General features: G+C 39.9%; 2 protein-coding genes across 18 annotated transcripts; one reads left to right on the plus strand and one right to left on the minus strand.

Annotated features, from left to right (window-relative positions):
- On the minus strand, positions 1 to 9052 carry LOC110183921 (PIH1 domain-containing protein 1-like). Of its 2 annotated transcripts, XM_020952282.2 has the most exons (6): positions 8935 to 9052; positions 8770 to 8860; positions 8575 to 8686; positions 419 to 1056; positions 218 to 361; positions 1 to 145 (listed from the first exon to the last, which is right to left on the minus strand). In XM_020952282.2, the coding sequence occupies exons 2-6, from the start codon at positions 8836 to 8838 to the stop codon at positions 110 to 112; spliced, it is 999 nt and encodes a 332-aa protein (XP_020807941.1). In that variant the 5' UTR covers positions 8839 to 8860; positions 8935 to 9052; the 3' UTR covers positions 1 to 109. The 2 variants fall into 2 exon arrangements, 1 of the variants encoding a protein (XP_020807941.1); XR_015272132.1 differs by lacking the exons at positions 8575 to 8686; positions 8770 to 8860; positions 8935 to 9052 and adding exons at positions 1419 to 2275; positions 2422 to 5297 and having other exon boundaries at positions 419 to 1318.
- MRP (Multidrug-Resistance like Protein 1) lies at positions 5856 to 24238 on the plus strand. Of its 16 annotated transcripts, XR_015272130.1 has the most exons (14): positions 5856 to 6116; positions 9629 to 9758; positions 9832 to 11349; positions 11668 to 11805; positions 12265 to 12411; positions 13259 to 13343; positions 13404 to 14223; positions 14290 to 14663; positions 19975 to 20195; positions 21493 to 21713; positions 22062 to 22279; positions 22341 to 22847; positions 22913 to 23294; positions 23379 to 24238. XR_015272130.1 is itself a non-coding variant. In XM_020952276.2 (13 exons), exons 2-13 carry the CDS (start codon positions 9705 to 9707, stop codon positions 23568 to 23570), a joined length of 4659 nt encoding a protein of 1552 aa, XP_020807935.2. In that variant the 5' UTR covers positions 5856 to 6116; positions 9629 to 9704; the 3' UTR covers positions 23571 to 24238. The 16 variants fall into 16 exon arrangements, 14 of the variants coding, with proteins under 14 accessions (XP_020807935.2, XP_020807924.2, XP_020807937.2 ...); XM_020952276.2 differs by lacking the exons at positions 12265 to 12411; positions 19975 to 20195; positions 21493 to 21713 and adding exons at positions 11951 to 12097; positions 19478 to 19701; XM_020952265.2 differs by lacking the exons at positions 19975 to 20195; positions 21493 to 21713 and adding an exon at positions 15924 to 16144.
- The last annotated feature ends 711 nt before the right edge of the window (positions 24239 to 24949 follow it).

Here is a 24949-nt window from a genome sequence, read left to right on the forward strand (position 1 = left end):
TTATATTTCGTAATTTCAATCTGCCTTTCAGCAATTTATTATAAATTATTCAATAGTCACAGGCAATTGGTAAACTTCTTTAGACATCTAATCACAAGCATAACAACTATTAGTTGATAAACACTGGAATGCGAATCTGCAGCATCTGAAGCGAAAGAAAATTAAATTAATAAAAACACATTTCTCCTTAATTATGGTATCAATTCCTCCTAAGTACCTTGCTGGTCTTATCAAACAAAGCCTGGGCGCGATCTTGCTGCAGACGGTAGTTCACAAACTTGTCAAAGACATAGCCATGCTTTTGAGACTCCACCAAGATGCGATCCTCCCCAACATCCAAGTTAACCTCCTGTGAGGAAACCTGTAAGAGAAAAGAATAATTACGGCAACAGTAATAAAAAGTAATTAAAAGCCTTACGCAATTGGGTAGATAAATCTCGGCATGGATCTCATCAACAATATCCTCGCGAACTCGCGCCCGAAGCTTGTACTTCAATTCGTGACCACCGCCAGTCGACCGAAAAATGTTCTTGATTGCTGCCGCATCCTTTTCGTTGATCTCCTGGACCAACTTTCCGGATTTATCCGATGTTCCGGCAGCGAGTTCCCGGCCAGCAATAGCTTCACCAGACCCTGGCTGAGCTCTCTTAACATCATCATTGCGCACTCGATGGGAAACCAAGGTGCCAATGAACTTGCGATTGTTCAGTGTGATGGTCTTCTGCATGTTAATTTGGATATTATACTTCTCGCTCATCGCCTCGGCAACAATTTGCAGAAAAAAGTTGTTGAATAGCTGTGATTTTTGGATCTTCACCAGGAACTTTGGATTGATGGCAATGTCGCAGACATCGACGGTTTTATCGGAACGATCCTTGGTATGCCGCGGTTCCGAAATACTCATGGGCACTCGAAACGAGCCCGGAGTGGGGGACTCTAGTATGGCAATCAGCTCCTCCTCGGTTACATCTTCGGGTGCTGGAACTTCTGGAGCCTGGCACACGTTAATAAAGAACTTCTCATTGCTATTCACCTTAAAGCTCTTCACACAGATTCCTGTTGGGATGAAATGATAAAGAGAAAAACCGATTAGACAGACTTTAATTGAACAAGTTTATAGCTATCTGAATAAATTCTGAAGATAAAGATTGAAAAGAAACTAAACCGGATTTATTTCGTATTTTTGAAACACTATGATACACATGTAAGTTTTAAATTAATGAATCTAATTTGTTTCAGGTCTTATTTTGTTCAAAAATGTTTAAATTAGGCCGTGATAGAATTTTTTGTGATCAGGCCAGGCCATTCCGCTGATTGCCTGCAAGAAGAAAAGAAGGAAAGATAAATGTTAGTAAGGATATTCACAATAAAACCAAGTTATATCTTACAAAAAACAAAATTTATATAATATTTCTCACCTTGAGTTCATCAAAGGCCTGCTTGGCCAGCCAATGGAATAATGGATCCCTCCACTCACGCTCTATGGCTCTGAGTTCATTTTCATTGTTTATTTTTCTTTCGTCTAGGTTCTTTAGAATGCTACGGTACCTCTCCCAGAGGTAGACCATGCTACGAATCTTATAAAGCCACAAATGATTTGGAATGCAACGAATTAGATCCTGCAGTTGCTCCTTCTGTTCATCGGTTAGAGCCTCAAGGAACGTCTCGTTCATGATCATAAAAATGGAGCGCATATTGCCAGAGTGATTGAACGTATTCTTTTCAAGACCATTGCGGCCGCATCTGAAGACCTCGCGGACCATAATTTCCGTGGTTGGATACTTGGGAATAAATCGATCGTGCAAATTGCGATCGCCGAACTTGGCCAGCTCTTTGTTGATCTCGGTGCCGCACCACTTGTAATCCTTCCACCACGCATACCAGTCTTTGTAGTTATTCTCCCGATAGATAGCCAGCCATTCATTCTTCAGCTTGTTTTGTAAAATTTTCTTTGAATTCAGTTTGTTTCCTTTTGATCCTGATTGGTTCGAGCCTAGCGACTCGGCATCCGACTCCTCTTCATGGGCATCATCCATTTGGCCATGGTCGAGGACATATATGTTTGTATTATATATCGGAGTCTGCTCGAAAAAGGTCACTGCATAAGACATATCCTCGCTTTGTGGCAGCTTCTTGTTATTGTTATTAATGTATGGCAGGCTGATGCCACCGATTATAAATTCAGGTTGCGACGGGGTCATCTTTTTGCGTTTGTTATCCACTTTTGAGGGACGATTCGACTCGGACTCTTTGATCTCTACTTTTCTCTTTTGTCCTGAAAAATGTTGAAATCGGTTTATATAGTATTTTTTCTAATTTTAGGGAGGCTGAGGAATGTCAACTGGAAACTACATGAAAATATATAATTTATGCAGTTTTCATTCCCATATAAATGGGTTCTTTTTGGGTATTAATACTTACCAACACGTGCGTTCTCCGCAGACGCATTGTACTTGGCTTCTTTAGACGTAGATGTCTTTGATGCACCGCAGTTGGTTTTGGCTTCACTTGCCGATCGGTTTGATTTGGTTTGGGGCGAGACACGATTTTGTTTAACACCACCTAGATTCCTTTGTCCTGCTTGCATTGGTTTCTTTAGGTTGGCATCTCCAGGCTTCACACTTTTGGATGCAGCAATGCGATCTTGTTTAGGTTTGTCACCACCAGATGTGCTTCGATTTTGACTTGCTAACGAAGTTGATCTGGGGATGCGGTCTTCATTTGTTCTCGACCCGCCTGTACTTGGGATTTTCTTAGGATTGCGATCTTGACTGGCTTTTGAAGTTGATCTTTGGTTTTGACCTGAACTATAATTGTTCCTGGCCATTGCTTGATCTTGACTTGTATTGGTTTGTCTGGGATTTGGGGCATTTCTGCCTTGATTAGATCGGTTTTGATTGGGATTGGCAGGTTGGGAATGATGACGATCTCCCGAACCCGATCTCCGCTGATACCGCTTAGCGGAAACATCGAAGTTATTTGAGCCTCGGAATGTGACAGAGTCATTCGATTGTGCACGATCGATCTCATAGTTATCATCATTGAAATGACGCCTATCGTTGCGATCGTTGCGTCCACGTCCATGGTAATTAGGATTATTGTTCCGCTGAACTATAATGTTTCCCTGATTACCCTCGAACTCGTTGAAAGATGTTCGGATTCCATGATCTTCTGGACCTCGGAAACCCGGTCTTCCAAAGTCATCCTGCTGCTGCTGACTACGAAAGCGATCACTATCTTCCATAATTTGGTCATCGTTATAACCTTGATCTTGATCTTCAAATTGGCGTCTCCGAAAGTTGTCATTAAAGTTGGGATTATTCGGCCTATTGCGATTATCTAGTTCCATTCTATTAGCTTCAATCCAATCTTGACGACAAAGGGTTATTTGATTATTATTGACAATGCGCTGATAATTGCGACCAATTTGTGGAGACAAGTTAGGTTGCATTTCGCGATAATCAGAATGGGGTCGGTCCCTGGACTCCAAAAAGTTGTCATCAATGTCTTGACGTTGATCGATCATTGGAGTTCCATCTAGGTTGTCTTCTAGATTGGTCATATAATCATTATTACGTTGTCCATGATTTGGCCCTCGATTGTTGTTGAATCGTTGATTGTTTTGGTTCTGCGGCATTTCTCGTGATTGTTGAGCACGAAAATTGAAATTTCCATCAGGATTAGCACCCAGGTTATTAAAATTCGGTGGCATTTCTCTGGGGTTTAATGGCAGATCCCGATTTCTCTGAGGACTCGAATTCCGATTAAATTGTTGAGGGTTCATATTACGACTGTACATCTGGGGATTCCGATTAAATCCCTGAGGATTGTCATTTCGATTAAAATCCTGTGGACTTGCCTGACGATTATCTCGATTAAATTCTTGCCAATTAGAGTTACGATTAAATTCATTGTTGCTCGTATTACGATTATTATTTGGATTCTGAAGATTCACCATTCGATTGTTGCGATTCGTTTCTGAATTTCTATTTCGAATATTTTGATTAAATTCCATTTGTGGATTTGCATTACGATCGAATTCTTGTTGTGGATTCGTAATGCGATTATTTCGATTGAATTCATCACTGTTTCGATTATAGCGATTGAATTCCTGAATATCTGGATTACAATTACTGCGATTGAATTCATCATTATTTTGGTTACGATAATTACGATTGAATTCATCTCGATTTGCATTTTGATTATCGCTGTTTGGATGCTGATTATATCGATTGTTGGGGGCATTTTTCGGTCCAGCATTACGATTGTCCCTGATGCCTCGAAAGTCACCTGCTCCTTGACGATTCCTTGCCTGCGATCGATCATCGTTTCCCATCGGTGAATTATCTCGTCTAATGTTATGCCAATCGATGTTTCTTGGAGGCGACGGAGTACGTGGTTGCGACGTAAGATCCGATTCATTTCTCTCCACCGCTTCTCCGATGGCACGGAGCACCTCGGCATCCACAATGTTCTGACGACTATCACCCAACTCTACGCTGAGCCGGAATCTCTGGCGCTGAAAGTAGCGCAGATTGAAGTCCGTCACCTTGAAGGAACGCACTGCGAGGGCGTGAGCTGTCATCCGGCTGGCGCCCAGCTCGCGAATGAATTGCCGACGAATATCCAGCTCGATGTTGCGACCCGGCTCCGAGGGATCGGGCAGCGTTCCTTTTAATTTCATGAAATCACATGAAATTATAAATGTAAAAATAAATCGAACACATACTATAGATTAGATCTAATTCACTCGCAGAAAATCATACTGGGTTCGATGGTTTATTATATAAATTATGCAGTGGACACTGGAAATTAATATTTAATGGATATATAAATCTACATCAAATTAAATGAAGATAAAGCGAAAAATATTTCAAAAAACCTAGTTAATGCTTTGAAATTTTAAAAATTGATTTAACAGTGCTATGTAATCACTTGTTTGTCTTTAGGAATTGTTTTAATTGTGAGTTGTTAGCAATAATTTAATATATGTTTGAATTTAAATCTAAATAACTTTTAAATTTGCAATAAACACGCTTGCTAATGTTAATATTTGCTGTTTTTTATTTTTACCTATCAGTGATATACTCTGTTGTTGTATTTTAAACATTCAGCGATATTGATTAGATTAACAAGGCTATCAAATATTATTTATAGTGTATTTAATATTTACAGAGGGCATATCCGTTTAATTTCCAGAATTTTCTCAGCCCTTGTAGAGGAGTTTCCTATTTCCCAGTGACCATTGCATTGATTTCAAATATAATAAAGACAAGAAAAAAAAAAAAAAAAAAAAACTGATAAACTACAAAAGCACTCTGAGCAATCCCAACACCTGGGCTACACTAATAATAATAATAATGGTCATGCTTATACCAAAAAGTAAAATATACGCAAGCAAACACTCAATAAAATGCTCCTCGTTTGGGGGCCTAATAGCCACTGGGTGCTCAGCGGCAGAGGTTTTATCGTTATCAATTCTGCTGATAATATTTTTTTTACTCTTGTGACAACAAAAGGTTTAAGAGTGTGGAGCGCGCTGTTGCTTGCTTAAATCTCTGCCGGTATTTGGCACGCGGTTGAAAATAATTTCATCAGACTCGGAAAGTCCAATATTTTTTCGTTGGGATACGTGGAAGAGAACCGATGGCGTTATCTCTCTGGCCATGATACGGCGTTTTTTTCAGTCCAAACATGGTCTTAGCCCTGCTCAGTGAGAGAGCTTTGCGAGAGAGCCTCAACTGCTAGAGTTTTTAATTGATCGGCGGGGAGCAGAGAAATAAAATAAAGAGTATACAATTCTCTCTATATATTATTCTCCCCTCTCTGCGATGGCTATATTATCTCATTTTCAGTCTTTTGTTTTTGTTTTTAGTGTTTTGTCCGATTGACAGGGCAAAACAAATAAGTTTGTTCGCCGCGCTTGGCTCGAATTCAGTTGCCTTTTTGCGCTCGTTACGAGCCGGTGGTCCCGTCGATTTAAGTGCTTTGTTGCCGCTGCCATTCCTGCTATAATATTCCTACTACTACTGCCCTCCATCCGTCGTCCGCTTCGATTCTATTCGCTCCGTTGCGATCCGTTTGAATCGCAGCGATTGTTTTTTTCCGACGCCGAGGTAATTATAAAGTGACATTTCAGTCGCATCGAAACCACCGACGCCGTCGTCCAAATCGAAACCAGAGAGTGTGCGTGCGTGTGTACGTTGGTATCTATGTGAAAATAGTTATATATATATATATTTCTGTATAGTTTTTTGGTGGGTGCGAAAGTATGCGTAGCTTTGCCTGAAATTGTGAAATTTCCTGAATTTGTTCCAGAGAATCCCGCGTGCCAAACATTCCTCCTTCAGAAAATGGATGGATGATTCATTATCAAAAAACAGTTTCTGTTTGATAATAAGCATTAGTGTTCTGTCATGCTTGTAGCGCTATTATTTAATTGATAAAAAATAATATGTAATTGAAGTGTGCAAGGTTTTTGTGTTTTCATTCAAATGAAATTACACACGCCGATAGCAACTAATTGCTTTGTGAGCTTCCATCAGTTTTGTGTGTGTGTAATTGAGTGTATGTGTGCTGCTGACGTCATATGGGCCTTGAAAGATGTGGGTATCTCTCTCCTCTAATAGAGCTTCGACAGCTTCTGCCCATCATGATTATAATAATGAGAGCTTAGCCCTGAGAAAGATGCTGTAAGCAGCAACTAGAACAAACAAGTGTTGCGCGATAAGGAGCCAGTAATTAGGATTATAAACTGCAATTCAGAATTAGAGTAACAACAAACTGGAATCAAGTAGTGTATACATATATAGTGACGATAAGAAACTCTTAGATAAAGCAAAAGCTATTCTTTTCTGGAGTTTGCTCTCTGATTCAGGCAAGTGCAACACTCGCTATCTCCAGTTTTCTTTATTAATAAAGAGAGCCCCCCTGTCAAGTGTTGTAAATATGTGCTTTATACCGTGTAAATAAATCACTTCTCTCAACGGTTTTGTTTGTTGATTTTGCGCTGCAAAAAATTGTATAAACAACTTATGCCGGCTCGTCGGTAAATCCAAGGTAAACATCGGAGAGAAAGGCTCAGAGTTTTCTTCTCTTCTCCAGCAATGCTTTTTCCGGCATTTTTATCGGAGAGTCAAGAGACGACAGACAAATGCTGAGATTTTGTTTGCGCGTAGCATTTCATCATGACTCGACGCTTTTTTTATACAAAAGAGAAATTTGTTTTCAAGAGAGTGAAAACAATTAGAAATTTGTTGCATGGAATTTCAGTTACGTTTGCTGCTGTCAAGGGGGTTTTGTTGTGCTTATATAATCGCTCGCCAACAGGTTTTGCCGTTAATTATATCAAAACTGAATATAATACCCGTTTTCGGTGTCCCGCGCTAGAATTTTATCTAAAGCCAGGCAACAAGCATGGTTAAAATACACGCGTAAACGGGCAAACAAGTTTTTAGCGCCCATAAAATGTGACTAGTCCAACGCCTTTAGCTAAATTTGCTCGGCTCCGTTGAAGATTAGCTGCTCCGAGAGTTTGTCTTTCTCATCGTGGGTTCTCCTTTTATTTATTGCCAAGTTTAGTTTTTATTTAGTTTGGTTCTCCGCGTCGGGAAAAACTCGTTTTCGGTGCACAATTTGTCATTGACAGTGAATTGTCGTCGTCGTTGGTCAGGTTGGACAATAAACTATAGCTTCAAGTGGGTGCGCGTTGACTATGACGACGATGATGGGGAGGGGACCTTCCGCGACGTGGCCCTGGGCATGTAAACACTTATCGGCGCATAACACACAATTACGAAAAAGATTAGAAACTAAACTAATAGAGGTAGGGACTTAACCCTTAAATGCCTGATAATTTGAATTTTGAGTTTGAAAAATAGAATCCGATTGTTTGAAGGATTCTGATTCTTTGGGAAACGGTTTAATAAGTCTAAGAATTTAGTTTTTAATGTAATAAACATATGTTTACTAATTGTTTATCATACAAAAAGCTTTCTATTTGTATTTTTCAATTTTCATTACCCTAAACATGTTTAAAATTCATTTTGTATGATTTAATGCTTTAAATTAAGTATTGAAAGTGAAACAAATATTTTTAAAATAAGTATTCATCCATCAATATCTATCAATTTCCGCTAACAAACAAAAAAGGTTTATCCTAGGCATTTAAGGGTAAATACTAGTAGTAGTTTGGTATATCGCGAGTTCACTGTTGGGTTTTTCATTAACTCTACTTCATAGCAGTTCCGTGTCTTCGCTATTTTTAACCCTGTACACAAGAGGGTTTATCTTTATCAGTTCTGTCTATACGCGTGTTTGATGTCCGCCCTATCGCCGGTTCACTGTACCGTGCGTCCTCAAGCGCAATCGATAGCGACGTGAGATGTTTATCTGGGACGACATGGTTCCGCACTCGCAGAGATTAGCAGCGCGAGCTGGTGCAGCCGGCTGAACACAAGTGATAGCCGCGTCATGCCTGGCCGGCAAGATTCACCCGCGGATTCTACGCGTTACCGGGTCCGCCGTTCTTTTTTGCTGCTGAAAATTCCGGTTACGGAAACTGCCTACACTCACCTGGCGTTGGCTGCACAATTAGCGAGTCCCGAGGTGGCGGCTTCTGCTGGCTGCTGCCTCCGTCCGGATTAGCACCGCCAAAGAACTGGTTAATATTGTCCTCGAACTCGTTCTGTGTTAAAAAAAAAAAAACAACAATTTGTAGTTTTCATTGGAATGTGCTCTTCCTCTTCTTGGCGGTGGTGCTGCGCTTACCCTCACAAAACGCAGATTCTGCTCGCGAAAGTTGTCGTTGCCCTCGATGAAATTTGAGCGACGCGCCATTCTGCTATAAGCTATTAGCAACCTGTCACGAGTTAAAACAAAAATTAACAATTCTTTTCACGTTCGGCTATGTAAAAATGTCGCAAATTTTCTCACAATAAAAACGGAACTGCCAACTCCTGTTGATTGGAAAAGGGCTGTAATAGTATGACCCCGTGTGGACAGAGTTATTAATCCTCACAATACCGATAAAATACCAAAGACTAAGCAGGTGGTACAGTGGGCTGCTTTTGCGGAATTGATCAAAATTAGCTAATATGAGTTTATATATTAAAACTTAACTTTTTTACTAACTTTATACTCAAGTAAAATTTAAATACGAACCTATTTTTATTTGTCGCTTTGAGATCTAATTTTAAGAACTCGCTAATACTTACTCAGATATGTGTGTAAAAACTTCTGAATTATTAGACTATGAGAATTAATTGAACTTTTTAAGATTATTTTTGTTGATTTTTATTTATGTTATCATATTATTATAATATATGTATATATATTTTAAATATATTTACGAAAATTATTAAATAGTAAATGATGACAGCAATAAATATAAATAAAGAAATATTTTTTCATTTTTTAAACATATTTTGTTATAAATGTCACCAATATTTCTCGCTTGCGGGCACTCGTAAGCAATACCCACTGTACCATACAAAGTACTAAAAAATACCAACGTAAGAAATAATTGGAATTGGCAGCTGAATGGTGTTGTTGCTTCGCCCGCTTTGGGAACGAAACAGCTGGCGAGCAGACAGTATTGATAATCCGTTGTTTTTCCACCGATTTACAGTTACCACATCGCCAGATATAACCCAAGATATAAGGAGTGCACGTGGAGTAGGTACCAAGGAAGACGACGACTGACCATGGCGGAGGACACAAGTTCTTCGATGGACAGATTCTGTGGTTCCACGTTCTGGGTAAGTGCCTCCATCGGTCAATAGGAATCCCAGTACTTATTAATAGTTTTTTAATGACTTTGTAACCAAATAGAACTCAACGGAGACATGGTATACCAATACCCCCGACTTTACGCCGTGCTTTGAACAAACGGCTTTGGTATGGACGCCCTGCGCCTTCTACTGGCTGTTCGTGGCCTTCGACTTTTACTACTTGAAGGCGAGCCTGGACAGAAATATACCATGGAACAGGCTGAATGTATCCAAGGCCCTGGTCAATATGGGCCTGCTGGTCATCACGGCTTTGGATCTGATTATGGCGCTGATCAAAAAGGGCGGCGACAGTGAGTTGCCTTTGTATGACCTGGATGTGTGGGGTCCGATCATCAAGTTCGCCACCTTCCTGCTGCTCTTCGTGTTCATACCGCTGAACCGAAAGTACGGTGTCCAGACCACGGGCTGTCAGTTCCTGTTCTGGTTCCTGCTCGTCGTACTGTCGATCCCGCGCTGCCGCACTGAAGTTCGCTTGGATAAGGAACGCGAGGAAATCTTGAGCTCTGAGCAAGCTACGGAGCAGGATTTCTCCTGGGAGGAGTACCAGTTCGTTAGCTTCTTCATCTTCTTCACCTTCTCGTGCATCATGCTAATCCTCAACTGCTTCGCCGACGGCCTGCCTCGACAGACCAAATACCAGCGCGGTGAGAACGAGATTCCCGAACTGTCTGCCAGTTTCCTGTCCAGGATCACGTACCAGTGGTTCGATAGGATGGCCCTTAAGGGCTACCGCAACCCTCTTGAGGAGAAGGATCTGTGGGATCTGCGACCGCAGGACAGCTGCTCTGAGGTCATGCCCATTTTTGCCCATCACTGGAACCAGAACGTGCGCAAGAACTACAGGAGCAAGACCCGCGTGGAGCCTAAGGCTCAGTTCAGCAACGGCCACGTAACCTTCGAGAATCCTCATGGCGAGAAGAACGGACGCAAGAAGGGCATGGCCAGCATTATGCCACCCATCTACAAGTCCTTCGGCGGTGTCTTCATGTTTGGCGCCCTGATGAAGCTCTTCACCGATGTCTTGACCTTCGCCCAGCCACAAGTCTTGAGTCTAATCATCGGCTTCGTGCAGGATCAGGAGAAGGATCCACAGCCCGAGTGGAAGGGAATTTTATATTCCGTCCTGCTGTTCATCTTGGCCGCTGCCCAAACCTTTATTCTTGGCCAGTACTTCCACCGCATGTTCATTGTGGGCCTGAGGATCAGGACTGCCTTGATCAATGCCATTTACCGAAAAGCCCTCCGCATTTCGAACTCCACCAAAAAGGAGTCTACCGTCGGCGAGATTGTCAACCTGATGGCCGTGGATGCCCAGCGTTTCATGGAGCTGACTACCTACCTGAACATGATCTGGTCGGCGCCGCTACAGATCGGTTTGGCCCTATTCTTCCTCTGGCAGCAGCTGGGACCCTCTGTGTTGGCCGGTCTGGCTGTGATGATTATCCTGATCCCCGTGAACGGAGTTATAGCTAGTCGCATCAAGACCTATCAGATCAGACAGATGAAGTACAAGGATGAGCGTGTCAAACTGATGAACGAAGTCCTCAGTGGAATTAAGGTGAGTTGTGGGGGATTATGAGTATATTTTCTGAGAGAAAGGTTAACATTATAGTCGGGTTTTGCAAGTAATCCTCTTTAATGAGCACTTGAACGGCAGAGTACCTACGAGTGGAAAGAAAACCTGACCCGTAATTAACGATTTTCATGTTTATGTATGGCTTTGCTTATCCGGCTTATCTATGAATCCTCAAGTCAATAATTATGTGTTTTTTATATAAATTCTTTGGAATAAATTATATAACTCTTGTCAGTTTTCTAATATGTACGATTAAATATAAAACAATATCTAAAATATATGTTTCCATTCTTTCAAAAGGTCCTGAAACTGTACGCCTGGGAGCCAAGCTTCGAGAAGCAAGTGCTGGATATTCGTGACAAGGAAATTGCGACTCTAAGATCTACTGCTTATCTGAATGCCGGAACCTCGTTCCTCTGGTCCTGCGCCCCCTTCCTGGTAAGATATGCCAGCCCCGCAGGGCTCTGAGTCCTTCGAGAATCTCTTTACAGCCAAACTGGATAATGATGATTGAGTGGTGAAACCCTGTATGGCAAGTGGACTAATCTGGCAAATATGTGTGTGCTCGAACAATTACAAAAAGGTTTCCCTGGTCACGTTCGCAACTTACGTCTTGGTCAGCGAGGCGAATCAGCTGAGCGTCGAGAAGGTGTTCGTCTCACTCGCCCTCTTCGACATCATGAAAATTCCGCTGACCGTCTTGCCTATGCTGAGTGTTGACATAGCCGAGGTATGGAAGCGCCAGATAATGATGATGACGGAATCAACTTCAATTCTTCGGCTATGGTGCATCACTGCCTGTCCTAATTCCATATTCCTGCCAACAAAATCTAATGGATCAAGAAATGCAATTTTTTAGCAACGCCTTAAACCATATTGTGTATTATTTTTTCGTAGGTTTCATTAGTTACATTCGCCACTTACGTTCTAATCGATGAAAATAACGTGCTTGATGCCACAAAAACCTTTGTCTCATTATCATTATTCAACATCCTACGTTTTCCGTTAACAATGTTGCCCATGCTGATCACCAACCTGGTACAAGTAAGTTACGCCCGATTACAATACCAAAGTACTATCCACTTATATCCGATCACAGTGGGGCTGTGGAATTATATGATGATTCCTATGATTCCTGGCCCCTCTGTGATCGGTGATTTTGTGCCGTTTTGTGATTGTGATTTATGTTTATTTACTCAATTTGAATTCTATTTTTTTAGCAAAGAATTTACACCGAAAATTGTCCCTTTAACCAAAGTTTCCCGATCCCTCATTTCTTGGTTTCATTATTATTCAATTTAAATTTTGCATCATCTCATTCATCTGGGATTTAAAGTTGTCCGAACCAAACCAGTTCCGATTTCTCGCATATATATATGGTTGTGGGGATCCTCTACTTCCATCCGTTTCGATAGCAACCATTTGTTTGGGTTTTTTCTCTCTCTAAACATGCCCTTGCAGAGGGCCCTTAATGGGGGATTTTAATTATAGGTTTTAATGTCACGAGGGTTTGTCTGCTTTGAAAGAATGGTGTGGGTTTTTGGGTATTGATTAAAATATTCAAGGAATTTTATTTTTTTGAGTTTTATGCATCAACTTAGCTCACTTTTGAGGAGATTTATAATAATGTCTTATATAATTAATTTCTTACAATAATTTCTTAAAGTTGCCCCTTAAACTCTCTCGCCGTTCTGCAGGGGCGTTAAAGCCCTCGGCAGACTCCGAGGATATTTTTCATTCATTGCAATTTGGATTAATTTATTTTATGGTCATCTTCCTCCCTTTCATACCTGCCCTTTTCCCAAGACCTACTAACTTATACTCTGTGTTTAAAAGCCAGTTGATTGTGCATAGTATATTAATCGATTTACCATTTTCATGTGCGATATAGACGCAAGTTTCTGTGAAGCGTATAAACAAGTTCCTGAACAGTGAGGAACTGGACCCTAACAGCGTGACCCATGATTCGTCCAAACGTAAGAAATACCATTTATTTAAAATAAATTATAAATACTAATGATTGAATTCTATTCCAGCCCATCCCATGACCATTGAAAATGGCGAGTTCTCCTGGGGCGACGAGATCACGCTGCGCAACATCAACATTGAAGTGCGCAAGAGCAACTTGGTGGCCCTTGTGGGCACCGTGGGCTCCGGCAAATCGTCGGTTGTCCAGGCCTTCTTAGGCGAAATGGAGAAACTTGCTGGCAATGTCAACACGGTGGGCAAGCTGGCCTATGTGCCCCAGCAGGCGTGGATCCAGAATGCAACGGTGCGGGACAACATCCTCTTTGGCAAAACATACGACCGAAAACGATACAACAAGGTCATCGATGCCTGCGCCCTGCGTGCCGACATTGACATTCTGTCGGCGGGAGATCTAACGGAAATCGGTGAGAAGGGTATTAATCTCTCAGGTGGCCAAAAGCAGCGTATTTCCCTGGCCCGTGCCGTGTACAGCGATGCCGATCTCTATCTGCTGGACGATCCACTCAGCGCCGTCGACGCCCATGTTGGCAAGCACATTTTCGAGGAAGTGATCGGACCCAAGGGCGTGCTTGCCCGCAAATCCCGCATCCTTGTCACCCATGGCGTCACCTTCCTGCCCCAGGTGGACAGCATCTATGTGATGAAAATGGGCGAGATCAGTGAGAGCGGCACCTTTGACCAGTTGGTTAAGAACAAGGGCGCCTTCGCCGACTTCATTATCCAGCATCTGCAGGATGGTAATGAAGAGGAGGAGGAGCTTAACCAGATCAAGCGACAGATCTCCAGCACCGGTGATGTCCCTGAATTGCTAGGCAGTGTCGAGAAGGCCATTAAGTTGGCGCGCACGGAAAGCTTGTCCGATTCCATGTAAGTAAACTAAAATTAATATTTAATTGAAAACGGTATGCCTTATCATAATTTGTATATTTCTAGCTCTGTTACCTCCGCTGACAGTCTGATGGGTGGTGGAAATGGAAGCCTTCGTAGACGGACAAAACGCCAAAACTCCCACGACTCTGTGGCTTCGGCCGCTTCCCTGAAAAAGAAGCAAGAGGTCGAGGGCAAGCTGATTGAAACGGAAAAGGCACAGACCGGCGGCGTTGAGTTTGCTGTGTACAAGCACTACATCAAGAGTGTTGGCATTTTCCTATCGGTCGCCACGCTCGTCCTCAACTTCGTTTTCCAAGCATTCCAAATCGGCTCTAATCTGTGGCTCACCAAGTGGGCCAATGATGACAATGTTGGCAACGACACAGGCCTCAGGGACATGTATCTGGGTGTTTACGGTGCCTTCGGCTTTGGTCAAGGTGAGTCCATTGTGATTCGATTTAATTTTGATATTCTTCGTTTGAAGTTTTACTTGTTTCATGTTCGTTTTGTCCATTTTGTTTTTTAATTTAAGTTGTTTTGCATGCTTTCTTTTTAATTTAAAGCCTTTGGTTATGGTTTATGGATTTTTATTTGTTAAATGTTATAAAGTTAGCTTACAAAAAGATGGTCTTAATGGATATGAATATCACATTTAACAAGCCAGTTTAACTGCTATTTTATTTGTAAAGATTAGCATAAAATTCACATAAATTGAAGCAAAAGAATTCAAGAATTTCAACGGTTCAATTTGACACGTCATATTTTAAAATTGGTTTTTTGTTTTATTTCATTGATACCATCTTTTTGTTTTGTTTAATTTTTAAGTGTTTATGTGCTTTTATATCTGTTTGGTTCAAGGGGTTATAATTTATGTTTTTTGCTTATTTGATTGCTTCTAACTCTGGCGCCGAGAGGACACATGCTGCTCAGCTTTCAATAGGCGGTTTTGATTAGTCTCAGCTAGGGACCTTAGAAAATATCGATTTAGTATTGATATTTGACGCGAAAGTTTCAAGTTGATATATTAATAATACATATGTGCAAAAAATAAAAATATTCTGTTTAATATATCGAAGCAATATAATTGGAAAACAATAAAAAATTATAAAATGTCGAATATTTCAAACAATATCGATTATTTAATGATAAATGACATTTTACGATATACCAAAGAATACGCTATTTTCGATGTGATATTAAGCGCAATATTTTTGTTAGTATATCATTTAAGACTTTTCTGTCCATAAACTTCTCAGTTCTCAGCCTCTCGATATATAATAAACTAATCCCCACAAACTTTGGCTTACCACAAAAGCACACGCAAAACACACAATGCTAAAAACACTTACACGTTATAAAAAAATAGAAACTCTTTATATACCTGCACGCTTAAACACCAGAACACAAAAGGCTTTCGATATTAATAAGAACTATTAATATTATACAGTAGAAAAAATATATTCTAGATGGTGTTATCGATTGTCCTCGATTTCAATATAAATCGAAACAATTTACTAACCTTGCGTAACTAACAGTTCTCCTTTTGTGTGTGTATGTGTGTGTGAGTAAATGTGTGCATTTCTTATATTTTACATTACGTTCTGTAAACTTTAATCCTCCAACTGTAATTGACAAAACAAAGCAAAAAACCAATAATCGCTATTATCGTTAACACGATCGATTACAAAAATTTTTAGTCGCCACGAACTTCTTCTCATCCCTCGCCATCTCATTGGGTTGTCTCGAGTGCTCACGGGTGTTACATACGACCCTCCTGTACTTCAATCTCCGCTGGCCAATGGAACTCTTTGATACAACACCGCTGGGACGCATTGTTAATCGGTTTTCGAAAGATATCGATACAATAGATAATGTCCTGCCATTCAACATCCGTGTCGTTTTGGGCCAGGCATTCATGGTAATTGATTTGGGTTCAGATCGAAAGAGTAGATGCCATGGCAAATGCTACAAACTAAATTAATTCAAGCACGGCTCAAAGAAATCAAATCAGTTCACCCTATATATATCATGGCTTGGTTCATTATGCATCCTAAAAGAAATCCACTAATAATATTTTTACTAAACTAAAAATAATGGTTGAGTCGGAATTTTTCTTTCACTTTAGCAAGAATTTGTAAATTCGTAATGTTAATATTTATTTATGCAAATATGCGATAAATTTAAAAAATAAGATTCCGCCTTAACCAACTTCCATCGTCGCCTGGGGCAAGAGGTTTTTTGTGGCGGTATCGGATCACTTATTTATATATCCGTTTCTATCTTCGTTCCATTTTGAAGTTGTTGCCGGGTATCTGTCAACCCTGATCCTTTCCCTGGGCTGTGTCTACAGTGCTAGGTATATGCACAACGTCCTCCTCATGGCCACAATGCGTTGGCCAATGGAAATGTTCGATATCACGCCACTTGGTCGCATTGTGAATCGATTTTCCAAGGATATCGACACTATTGACAATACCCTGCCACTAAATTTGCGGTTCGGCATTATGCAATTGTTTGTGGTAATTATCCATGATAAAATCATTTAATCCTCCCAAAATTCCCCTCGAATCCCAATCCTTGGCTGAGTAGGCTTCTTGTTTTTGTTACCAAAGTTGTAGGTCCTGTGTTGTCCACGCTTTGGGGTCATAGCTTCTCTTGTAATTCGTTAAAAATCAAGATGTTTAAATATTTATTTAAAATTGCAGTTTTTTCATACTTTGTCTGTTCGCTTACGCTGGCTCTTGGTTGCATTTACTGCTCCAAAACCTTGCACGAGACGCTTCTCTACTACGTCTTCCGCTGGCCCATGGAGCTCTTCGACACCACGCCCATTGGTCGTGTAGTCAATCGTTTTGCCAAGGATGTTGACACCATAGACAATGTCCTGCCCATGTTGTGGCGTGTGGTGATCAGTCAAGCCTTTGCGGTAATTCTTTAATAATATTTCTGCATCATAGCCAGAGAAAGACTTGAAGGGTTAGGATAAAATAGAGGATTTAACTAGAGAAGTGTGTCAGAAAATTGTGTCTGTGAGAATTTATATTTGTTTAAAGACTAAAGGTTTTATAGAAAAAACCACAGTGTCAATTGGTTGATAAGCACATTGGTTGTAGGGCACTAAAGTTCTTTAGTCTGTTTTGTCCACGCTTTTATTTAGTTCAGTAATTTTGTTTAAAAGGAAATATAGATTAAATAAATAATTAAATTTTCAGTTACCTCATACTTCTTTTGTTCGCTCACGCTGGCTCTTGGTTGCATTTACTGCTCCAAAACCTTGCATGAGACGCTTCTTTACTACGTCTTCCGCTGGCCCATGGAATTGTTCGATACCACTCCCATTGGTCGTGTGGTCAATCGTTTTGCCAAGGATGTTGATACCATAGACAATATCCTGCCCATGTTATGGCGCATGGTGATCAGTCAAGCCTTTGCGGTAATTTTCCAACCCATTTCAGTTATAAATCAAAGTTATAAGTCAGTTGGATAGATAGATGAGGATTAAAAAAGGATTATTAAGTATTTCCACTGACTTGTAACTATGAAATACTCAATAACTTACACCCATATCTATTTATGAGCACCTATATACCTTTTAAAGAATCAGAATCTCAAACCATATCTATATCAGAACAAGGCTTTAAGGGTCAGGCAATTTAAGGAGTTCCCACACAACATTCAGCTTATTTTAGCTTTCCCCAGACTGTCTTAAAATATTTCTTTTCCTGCATACTGTAGTAATCTATGTTTTCTGCAGACTTAATTAGTCATATTTTCCAAATTGGTAATTCACAGCTAAAACCAAAAACTTTCCTCAAGTAGTCCTCCGCTAATATATTGCACGTTTGCAGATGTGAAAAGAAAGTAATCCAATTTGGCACTAACTCCAACGTTAAATGTTGTGTAAAATTATATGTACATATAAATAAGATCACTAACCTTTTTTGGGGGCTTACACAAACACAAACTTAGCGGCATGATGAGTTCAATTTATTTGTTTTTCTTAGAAAATTAGTTTCATTTGTAATCCTTCTCAATGGTAAACTTCAGAGAACCTAAAAATCCCATTTACATTCCATGCAGTTTTGGCTAAGTATTTATCGGGTCTGGCCTTGGCCCTCGGATGCCTTCACAGCTCCATAGATGTATTCAACCGGCTGCTGAACAGGGGGCTCAAGTGGCCCATGGAACTGTTTGATACGACGCCGATAGGTCGCATTTTGAGTCGCTACTCAAAGGATATAGACACGATTGATGGCGTGCTGCCCTTGATAATTGTTCAGTTGTTGAACACGTGTTTCGGGGTAAAGATTTTATCCTAACTGTTAACATATCCCCGCTGACCGCTGAATGGAACTTCGAGTTGCCTAACGCCTTGCCCTGAAACCCTATTTATGTTACTAACCACAGTTCAAATTTCCTCCCAAGACATCCTAATCTAAATCACTTCCTAGTTGAACCTCAAACCCTTAATCTGGCTTCCTTATACATGTATACAAAATATCCCAAATCCTTATCCCAAACATCCTTAGTACTTTTCACCTTAAAACATAGCATATAAAATCATTATGCTATTTTTAAATCATTTTATACACATAGATTTCATTTAATTTACCTCTGATAATACATTAAATTCACTTTATATATACCACTTTATCTGCAGTTAAAATTAACTGTATGTTAAACATTTTTTCACATTTAATTTTCACAAATTCCAGCATTTTTTAGAATATTTAAAGACACTACTTATTCCAAACCATTTGACATTAACCCTAACAAACCCCACATAACTTTTCCAGCTTTCCACTGATCCCACATTCCCCACCAGCTTCAAACATTTATTGCCTTTCTTTTTTTTTGGATCAAAAGAGCATTTTTACTTGAATAAGAGAGTCATTTAGTTAGCAAACATCGCCTTAATTTTAATGTGCGAATTATGTGTGTGCGAAAGCCCGAAAGGGGAACTTTAAAAACCATTTTTTTTAGTTTAAACCCAATCCTAATCAGGGGGCTATGGGTTAAACATAAAACACTCTGACGATATACTGGTCTCGGAGCCCCTAACTTTAAGACATTTGGTTATATGTGGAAGTGCTGCCATTACGCTTCGTTGTGGATAGACGATAATGTAGGAGATGATCGCCTCATTAAAATAATCGATTTCCCCATTCAAAAACATATATACATATTGATCGAGTTCCCTTCGGGCACACCTGTGTTCCGCTCTTTACACCCCCTTTCCGATTGAAACCAGGTGTGCTAGCCTACTTCGCTGTGGTGATCGTCTACGTGGGCGGCTTCCATGCGGCCAAGGTCATTCACAACGATCTGCTGCGCATCGTTATCCGTGGCTCCGTTTGCCGATTCTTCGATATAACTCCGATCGGGCGACTCTTGAACAGTTTTAGCGGCGATATGGATGTTATTGATGAAGAGTTGCCCGCTACCATGGACTCCTTTATGACCTTTATCTTTATGGTATTTGCATATTTGATATTCCCAGAAATTCAAATTTTTTCCAGTATTTTTCTCTCCCTTTTGTTTTGTTTATAATTATCATTATTATTATGATCAAAATTTTTGATTTGTAGCCTTTAAAAGAGTTACTACGGTTTGTACCTGCAGAACTTTTGTTATAGAAAGTTCTGCCCCATTCACATATATACATTATCTCTAACGTTCGATATCTCTCTTTATCTCATTCGATCTCTCTCTTCTTACCTGTCTAATGAACCCATTGAATCGTGTTAGGAATTTGCAATTACGGCGCCGCCATAGCCCTTTTCACAGCCACCTTGCACGCCTCATCCAGAGTATTCCATCGACTCTTTAACCACATTATGCATTGTCCCTCTGAGTTTTTTGATATAACGCCCAAAGGTCGTCTCTTGGATCGATGTTCGAACGATATCAACTGTTTGGATCTGATAATGCCGATTAATATAAGAATGGTCATGAGCACAGCATTTCAGGTAATCTTTTTAGTAGATGAAGTTTGAGTGAAGTTAAATAGATTTTCTTTTAAAGATTTTCTAGTTTATTTCTTCTTATTTCTAAACACAAGAAGAGTTGAGAAGTGATCAAGCAATTGGTATACATTTTGTTGGCATGTGATTGAAAATATTTTAAATTGAATTAATTTCATATCAGTTCTTTAGGTTTTTTCCACTTTGTAGGGTTTACTCCCGTGTACAAGTCTTTTTTGTATCGTACCCAAAAATCTCGTTAACTAACCCTCTAAATTAAGTTTGTATCCTAACTCCTGTCCCTGGTTTATATAATGATTCCCATATAAATTTACAAAATTGATCAAGATTCATATGAATATATATTCCCTTCGCAATTCCTAGTCTTCACCTATATAGGCAGTGTGATTATAGTATACCTAGGCGCTCTAATTGGTGCCCGGAAAATGTTCATTTTCCTATTAAGCCGCATTATGCGAGCCCCTCAATCCTTTTTCGACATTCAACCCCGGGCACGTATACTCGATCGTCTGGCCAACGATATATACAAATTGGATTTGGTCCTGCCAGAATTAATACGCGTCTTTAACTCGCAAGTGTTTCGGGTATGTGCGCTGTGACTAACCACCAAAAGCAAATACATTAAAACAATTGATTTGTTTTGAAAACTAATCGCAACTAACACAATTATACAAATTTCATATTGTACAAACTCCCAGCTCGTAGCAATTTGAGAGTTTCTCTATGGCACATTTCTAAAAAAGTAGTTTGTAAATATATTTGGATGGGTTTTACGGGGCGGGCGCATGTTGTGTCTCGTTCAACTTTAATCCCATAATGTAAGATTCTTTTTTCCTGTGGCTGTCTGTCTACCCTTTTATATTTGAAAATCGGAACTAGAGAGCCTAAACACTCGTTATAACTGAATATTTAGCAATGCAGTATTTAAAGTAATTAAAAATATAGAACAAGTAATTGCCAATAAAGTATTTAAAAGGCATTCGAACTTAAATATATATTTGAGATTTCATATCTTTTAATCAACAAGCTTCAGCTTTAAGCTTTATTTCAATGATCACAAAATAAAGTTTAATAATATTGCTTGTAGTTTAACTAAGTATTTAGCTATGAGTGCAAGTTATTTCCGAAACAATCTACGGATTTGACTGGGCTACCTTTTAGACGATTTTCCTACTCGAAGAACCCTTTCTCGAGCGCCTATTTCCCAACGATTTGGATTCTTAGTATCCAATATCGAGATCGATATTTAATCCACCATTCGTACCGAATTGCATAATCGCAGGTATCTCTTCATTCGTTTCGGACCTGGCACCGGCTCTGGGCAGCTTGCATGCCGCCATTGTGCTGCACTCGCTGCTCCTCAAGAATGTGCTCAGGGCACCCATGTCCATGTTCGATACAACGCCGGTGGGTCGCATGTTGTCCCGATTCTCGAAAGACATTGAGTCGGTTGACCAGAAAATGCCGCAAGTCATTAACGATTGCATTTGGTGTGCGTACGAGGTAATTGTCCTTTGCACTAGGCACTTTAGGAACTGTCTTCAAATTGCTACAAAGTGTACACAAACCCATCGGAAGTAACCCCCAATCCTGTGTGCATATATCCAATGACTAACCCAGGTTAACATTCCTCCAATTGGCGGCGCCTTATCCTGATATACCCTTTGATTTCCCTTTCATCAAGTAGTTGCGTTTGATCCAAAAGAAATATAAAAAAGAAAGGCAACAAATTCATTACAATTTTCCGTTCATCATACTTTTTCCTATTAACCCCAGCATCTCCTCGCACCTTAGATCGATTTCCGCACTCAGAATTATATATATTAATATTGATTCATTGTTATTGGTTAGGTTCTGGCTACGATTGTGGTTATTAGTATGTCCACACCCATTTTCCTGGCCGTGATCGTGCCGATTGCCTTCCTGTACTACTTTGCCCAACGGTTCTATGTGGCCACATCACGGCAGCTGATGCGTTTGGAATCCGTATCCCGATCTCCCATTTACTCGCATTTCAGTGAGACAGTCACCGGAGCTTCAACAATTCGTGCGTACGACGTGGGAAATCGGTAAGTTTATACTGATATATTATTATTATATTTTACTATAAATCATCACTATTATCTCCAGCTTCATTGACGAATCCGATGCCAAGGTGGACAAGAACCAAGTGTGCAAATATCCTTCTGTGATTGCCAACCGTTGGCTGGCCATTCGTCTGGAAATGGTGGGAAATCTGATTATCCTGTTTGCCTCGCTCTTTGCCGTGCTCGGCGGTCAAACCAATCCCGGTTTGGTGGGTCTGTCTGTGAGCTATGCCCTGCAGGTGACCCAAACGCTCAACTGGTTGGTGCGCATGACCTCAGATATTGAGACGAACATTGTGTCCGTGGAGCGTATTAAGGAGTATGGTGAGACCAAACAGGAAGCTGCCTGGGAACTGGAGCAGGACAAGAGCAAGCCCAAGAACTGGCCAGAGGAGGGACGTGTCGAGTTCCAGAACTTCCAGGTGCGATATCGCGAGGGCCTGGATCTGGTTCTGCGTGGCGTTAGCTTCAACATCAAGGGTGGCGAGAAGGTGGGCATTGTGGGGCGCACAGGAGCCGGTAAATCCAGTCTCACCCTGGCTTTGTTCAGGTAAGAAAAATAGAAAGTAAATTAATATTCTGTTAAATATCCTAATATTTATGTTATTTGTTTAGAATCATTGAAGCTGCCGGTGGTCGCATTTCCATCGATGGCGTGGACATTGCCACCATGGGTCTGCACATGCTCCGCTCTCGTCTCACCATTATCCCTCAGGATCCTGTCCTCTTCTCTGGCTCTCTACGTATCAATCTAGATCCCTTCGAGATCAAGACAGATGACGAGATCTGGAAGGCCTTGGAGCTGTCCCATCTGAAGTCCTTTGTTAAGAGCTTGGCCGCTGGCCTGAACCACGAGATTGCTGAAGGTGGTGAAAATTTATCGGTTGGTCAGCGTCAATTGGTGTGTTTGGCCCGTGCCCTGTTGCGTAAGACCAAGGTGCTGGTGCTGGATGAGGCCACAGCCGCTGTGGATTTGGAAACTGATGATTTGATTCAGGTTGGTATTCTCTTATATTTATTATATATATATATCTATTTACATTTATACATTTAAAACTAATTATTTATATTTTTATTATAGAAAACAATCCGCACGGAGTTCAAGGAGTGCACCGTGCTGACTATTGCCCATCGCTTGAACACTATTTTGGACTCGGACAAGGTGATTGTGCTGGACAAGGGACAGATCACAGAGTTCGCCTCGCCCACAGAGCTACTGGACAATCCCAAGTCGGCCTTCTATAGCATGGCCAAGGATGCCAACCTAGTTTAAGATCCACGAATGTCAAACTTGAAACTCCACGAAACTCAAATGGAAGTGTGTGTGCCCCTTAAAACAACAAACAAAACAAAACAAACCTAGAAATATAAAACCTTGAATGGTAGCTTTAAGCCACTGGCGGTCGAAAAAAAAAATTCACTACCTCATGGCTAGGAAAAAGCATCAACTACAAAGTAAAACAAACAATTAATTACCAGATGAATAAATCCCAGAAATTAGCAAATACCAGATAAATGTTCATTAGGCTAAGCGAGAATAATTAAGCCAGTCGCGCCTTCGTCGGGTTACTCTATTTTCGTTTTTAATATGTATGTGAATTTACATAGTCAAGTGTATTTTTCTATTGTCTATTGTACTTAGTTTTCTATGCAAACAAACAAAAACAAAACCGATGTAAGCAGGTGACGAGGAGAATACAAAACTCTTCTGTATGCCACATATTTATGTACTTAAATTAACAAAAACAAAAAAAAAAAAAATGAACAATGAAAACTCACTCAAGAATTTTTTGCCTTCAACTGATGTGATCAGTAACTTAAAATGGTCAACGTAGTTAAATCAATATATATATATTATTGAAACTTTTGTAAAATGTATACTTAAATAAAATTAATAAATACTGGGAACACAAATGAGACCCAATTAAAATAACAATGAAATTTAAATTTGTTTTTTATATTTATGAATTATTATGGAAATATCTACAACTTCGAGTTGTTAAATGTATTAATACGGCTTAAATACTTTTGAAGGACCTGCTATTACTTTTACATAGTATTTTACTTTAAAACTTTTGTTACATTTTGTATTTTTTAAGGTAAACAAAATAGAGTTTTACTTGTTCTAGAAATTGAGAATTGAGAGCTTTTTTCCACAGGTTTGTGAAATAAATGTAAAGCTCTGAAGGAAAAGTCTGTGTTAGTTTTCCTCTTCTCCGTAAGTAAGTTTTCCACACAAACACGGTAAAAAAAAAACAAGAATGGAAACTACCCTCGGAAAACCCAAGTTGATATACGATTGCATTCTGCAAATTAATTATAGGATCAAATCGGAAATTAATCAAACATAAGCAATGTTTGAATAAATATTTATAGAGAAAAATCAAAGTTTAAAAACCTCACATCTTATTAAAAAAAGGTTTAATTTTAATTCGGAAGGCAGGCCTATGTAGGTTTTTATTAGGTTAATTCAACTGCATTCTCAATTTTAAATGTAAAAAAAAATAAATTTTTCATCAATTTTTTAACGATGAAATCGCTTAAAATTAAAAAAAAAATTCGAAAATTTTTATTTATGTCTGAGATGGCTAGGTCAACTCGTCTTTTCGTGCTGATTAAGAATTTATGGTCGGAAATGACTCTTCCTAGAAT

The sequence above is a fragment of the Drosophila serrata genome, unplaced genomic scaffold, assembly GCF_035046125.1.
Source record: "Drosophila serrata isolate PLE 108 unplaced genomic scaffold, ASM3504612v1 contig_275, whole genome shotgun sequence".
Classification (NCBI taxonomy): Eukaryota; Metazoa; Arthropoda; class Insecta; order Diptera; family Drosophilidae; genus Drosophila; species Drosophila serrata.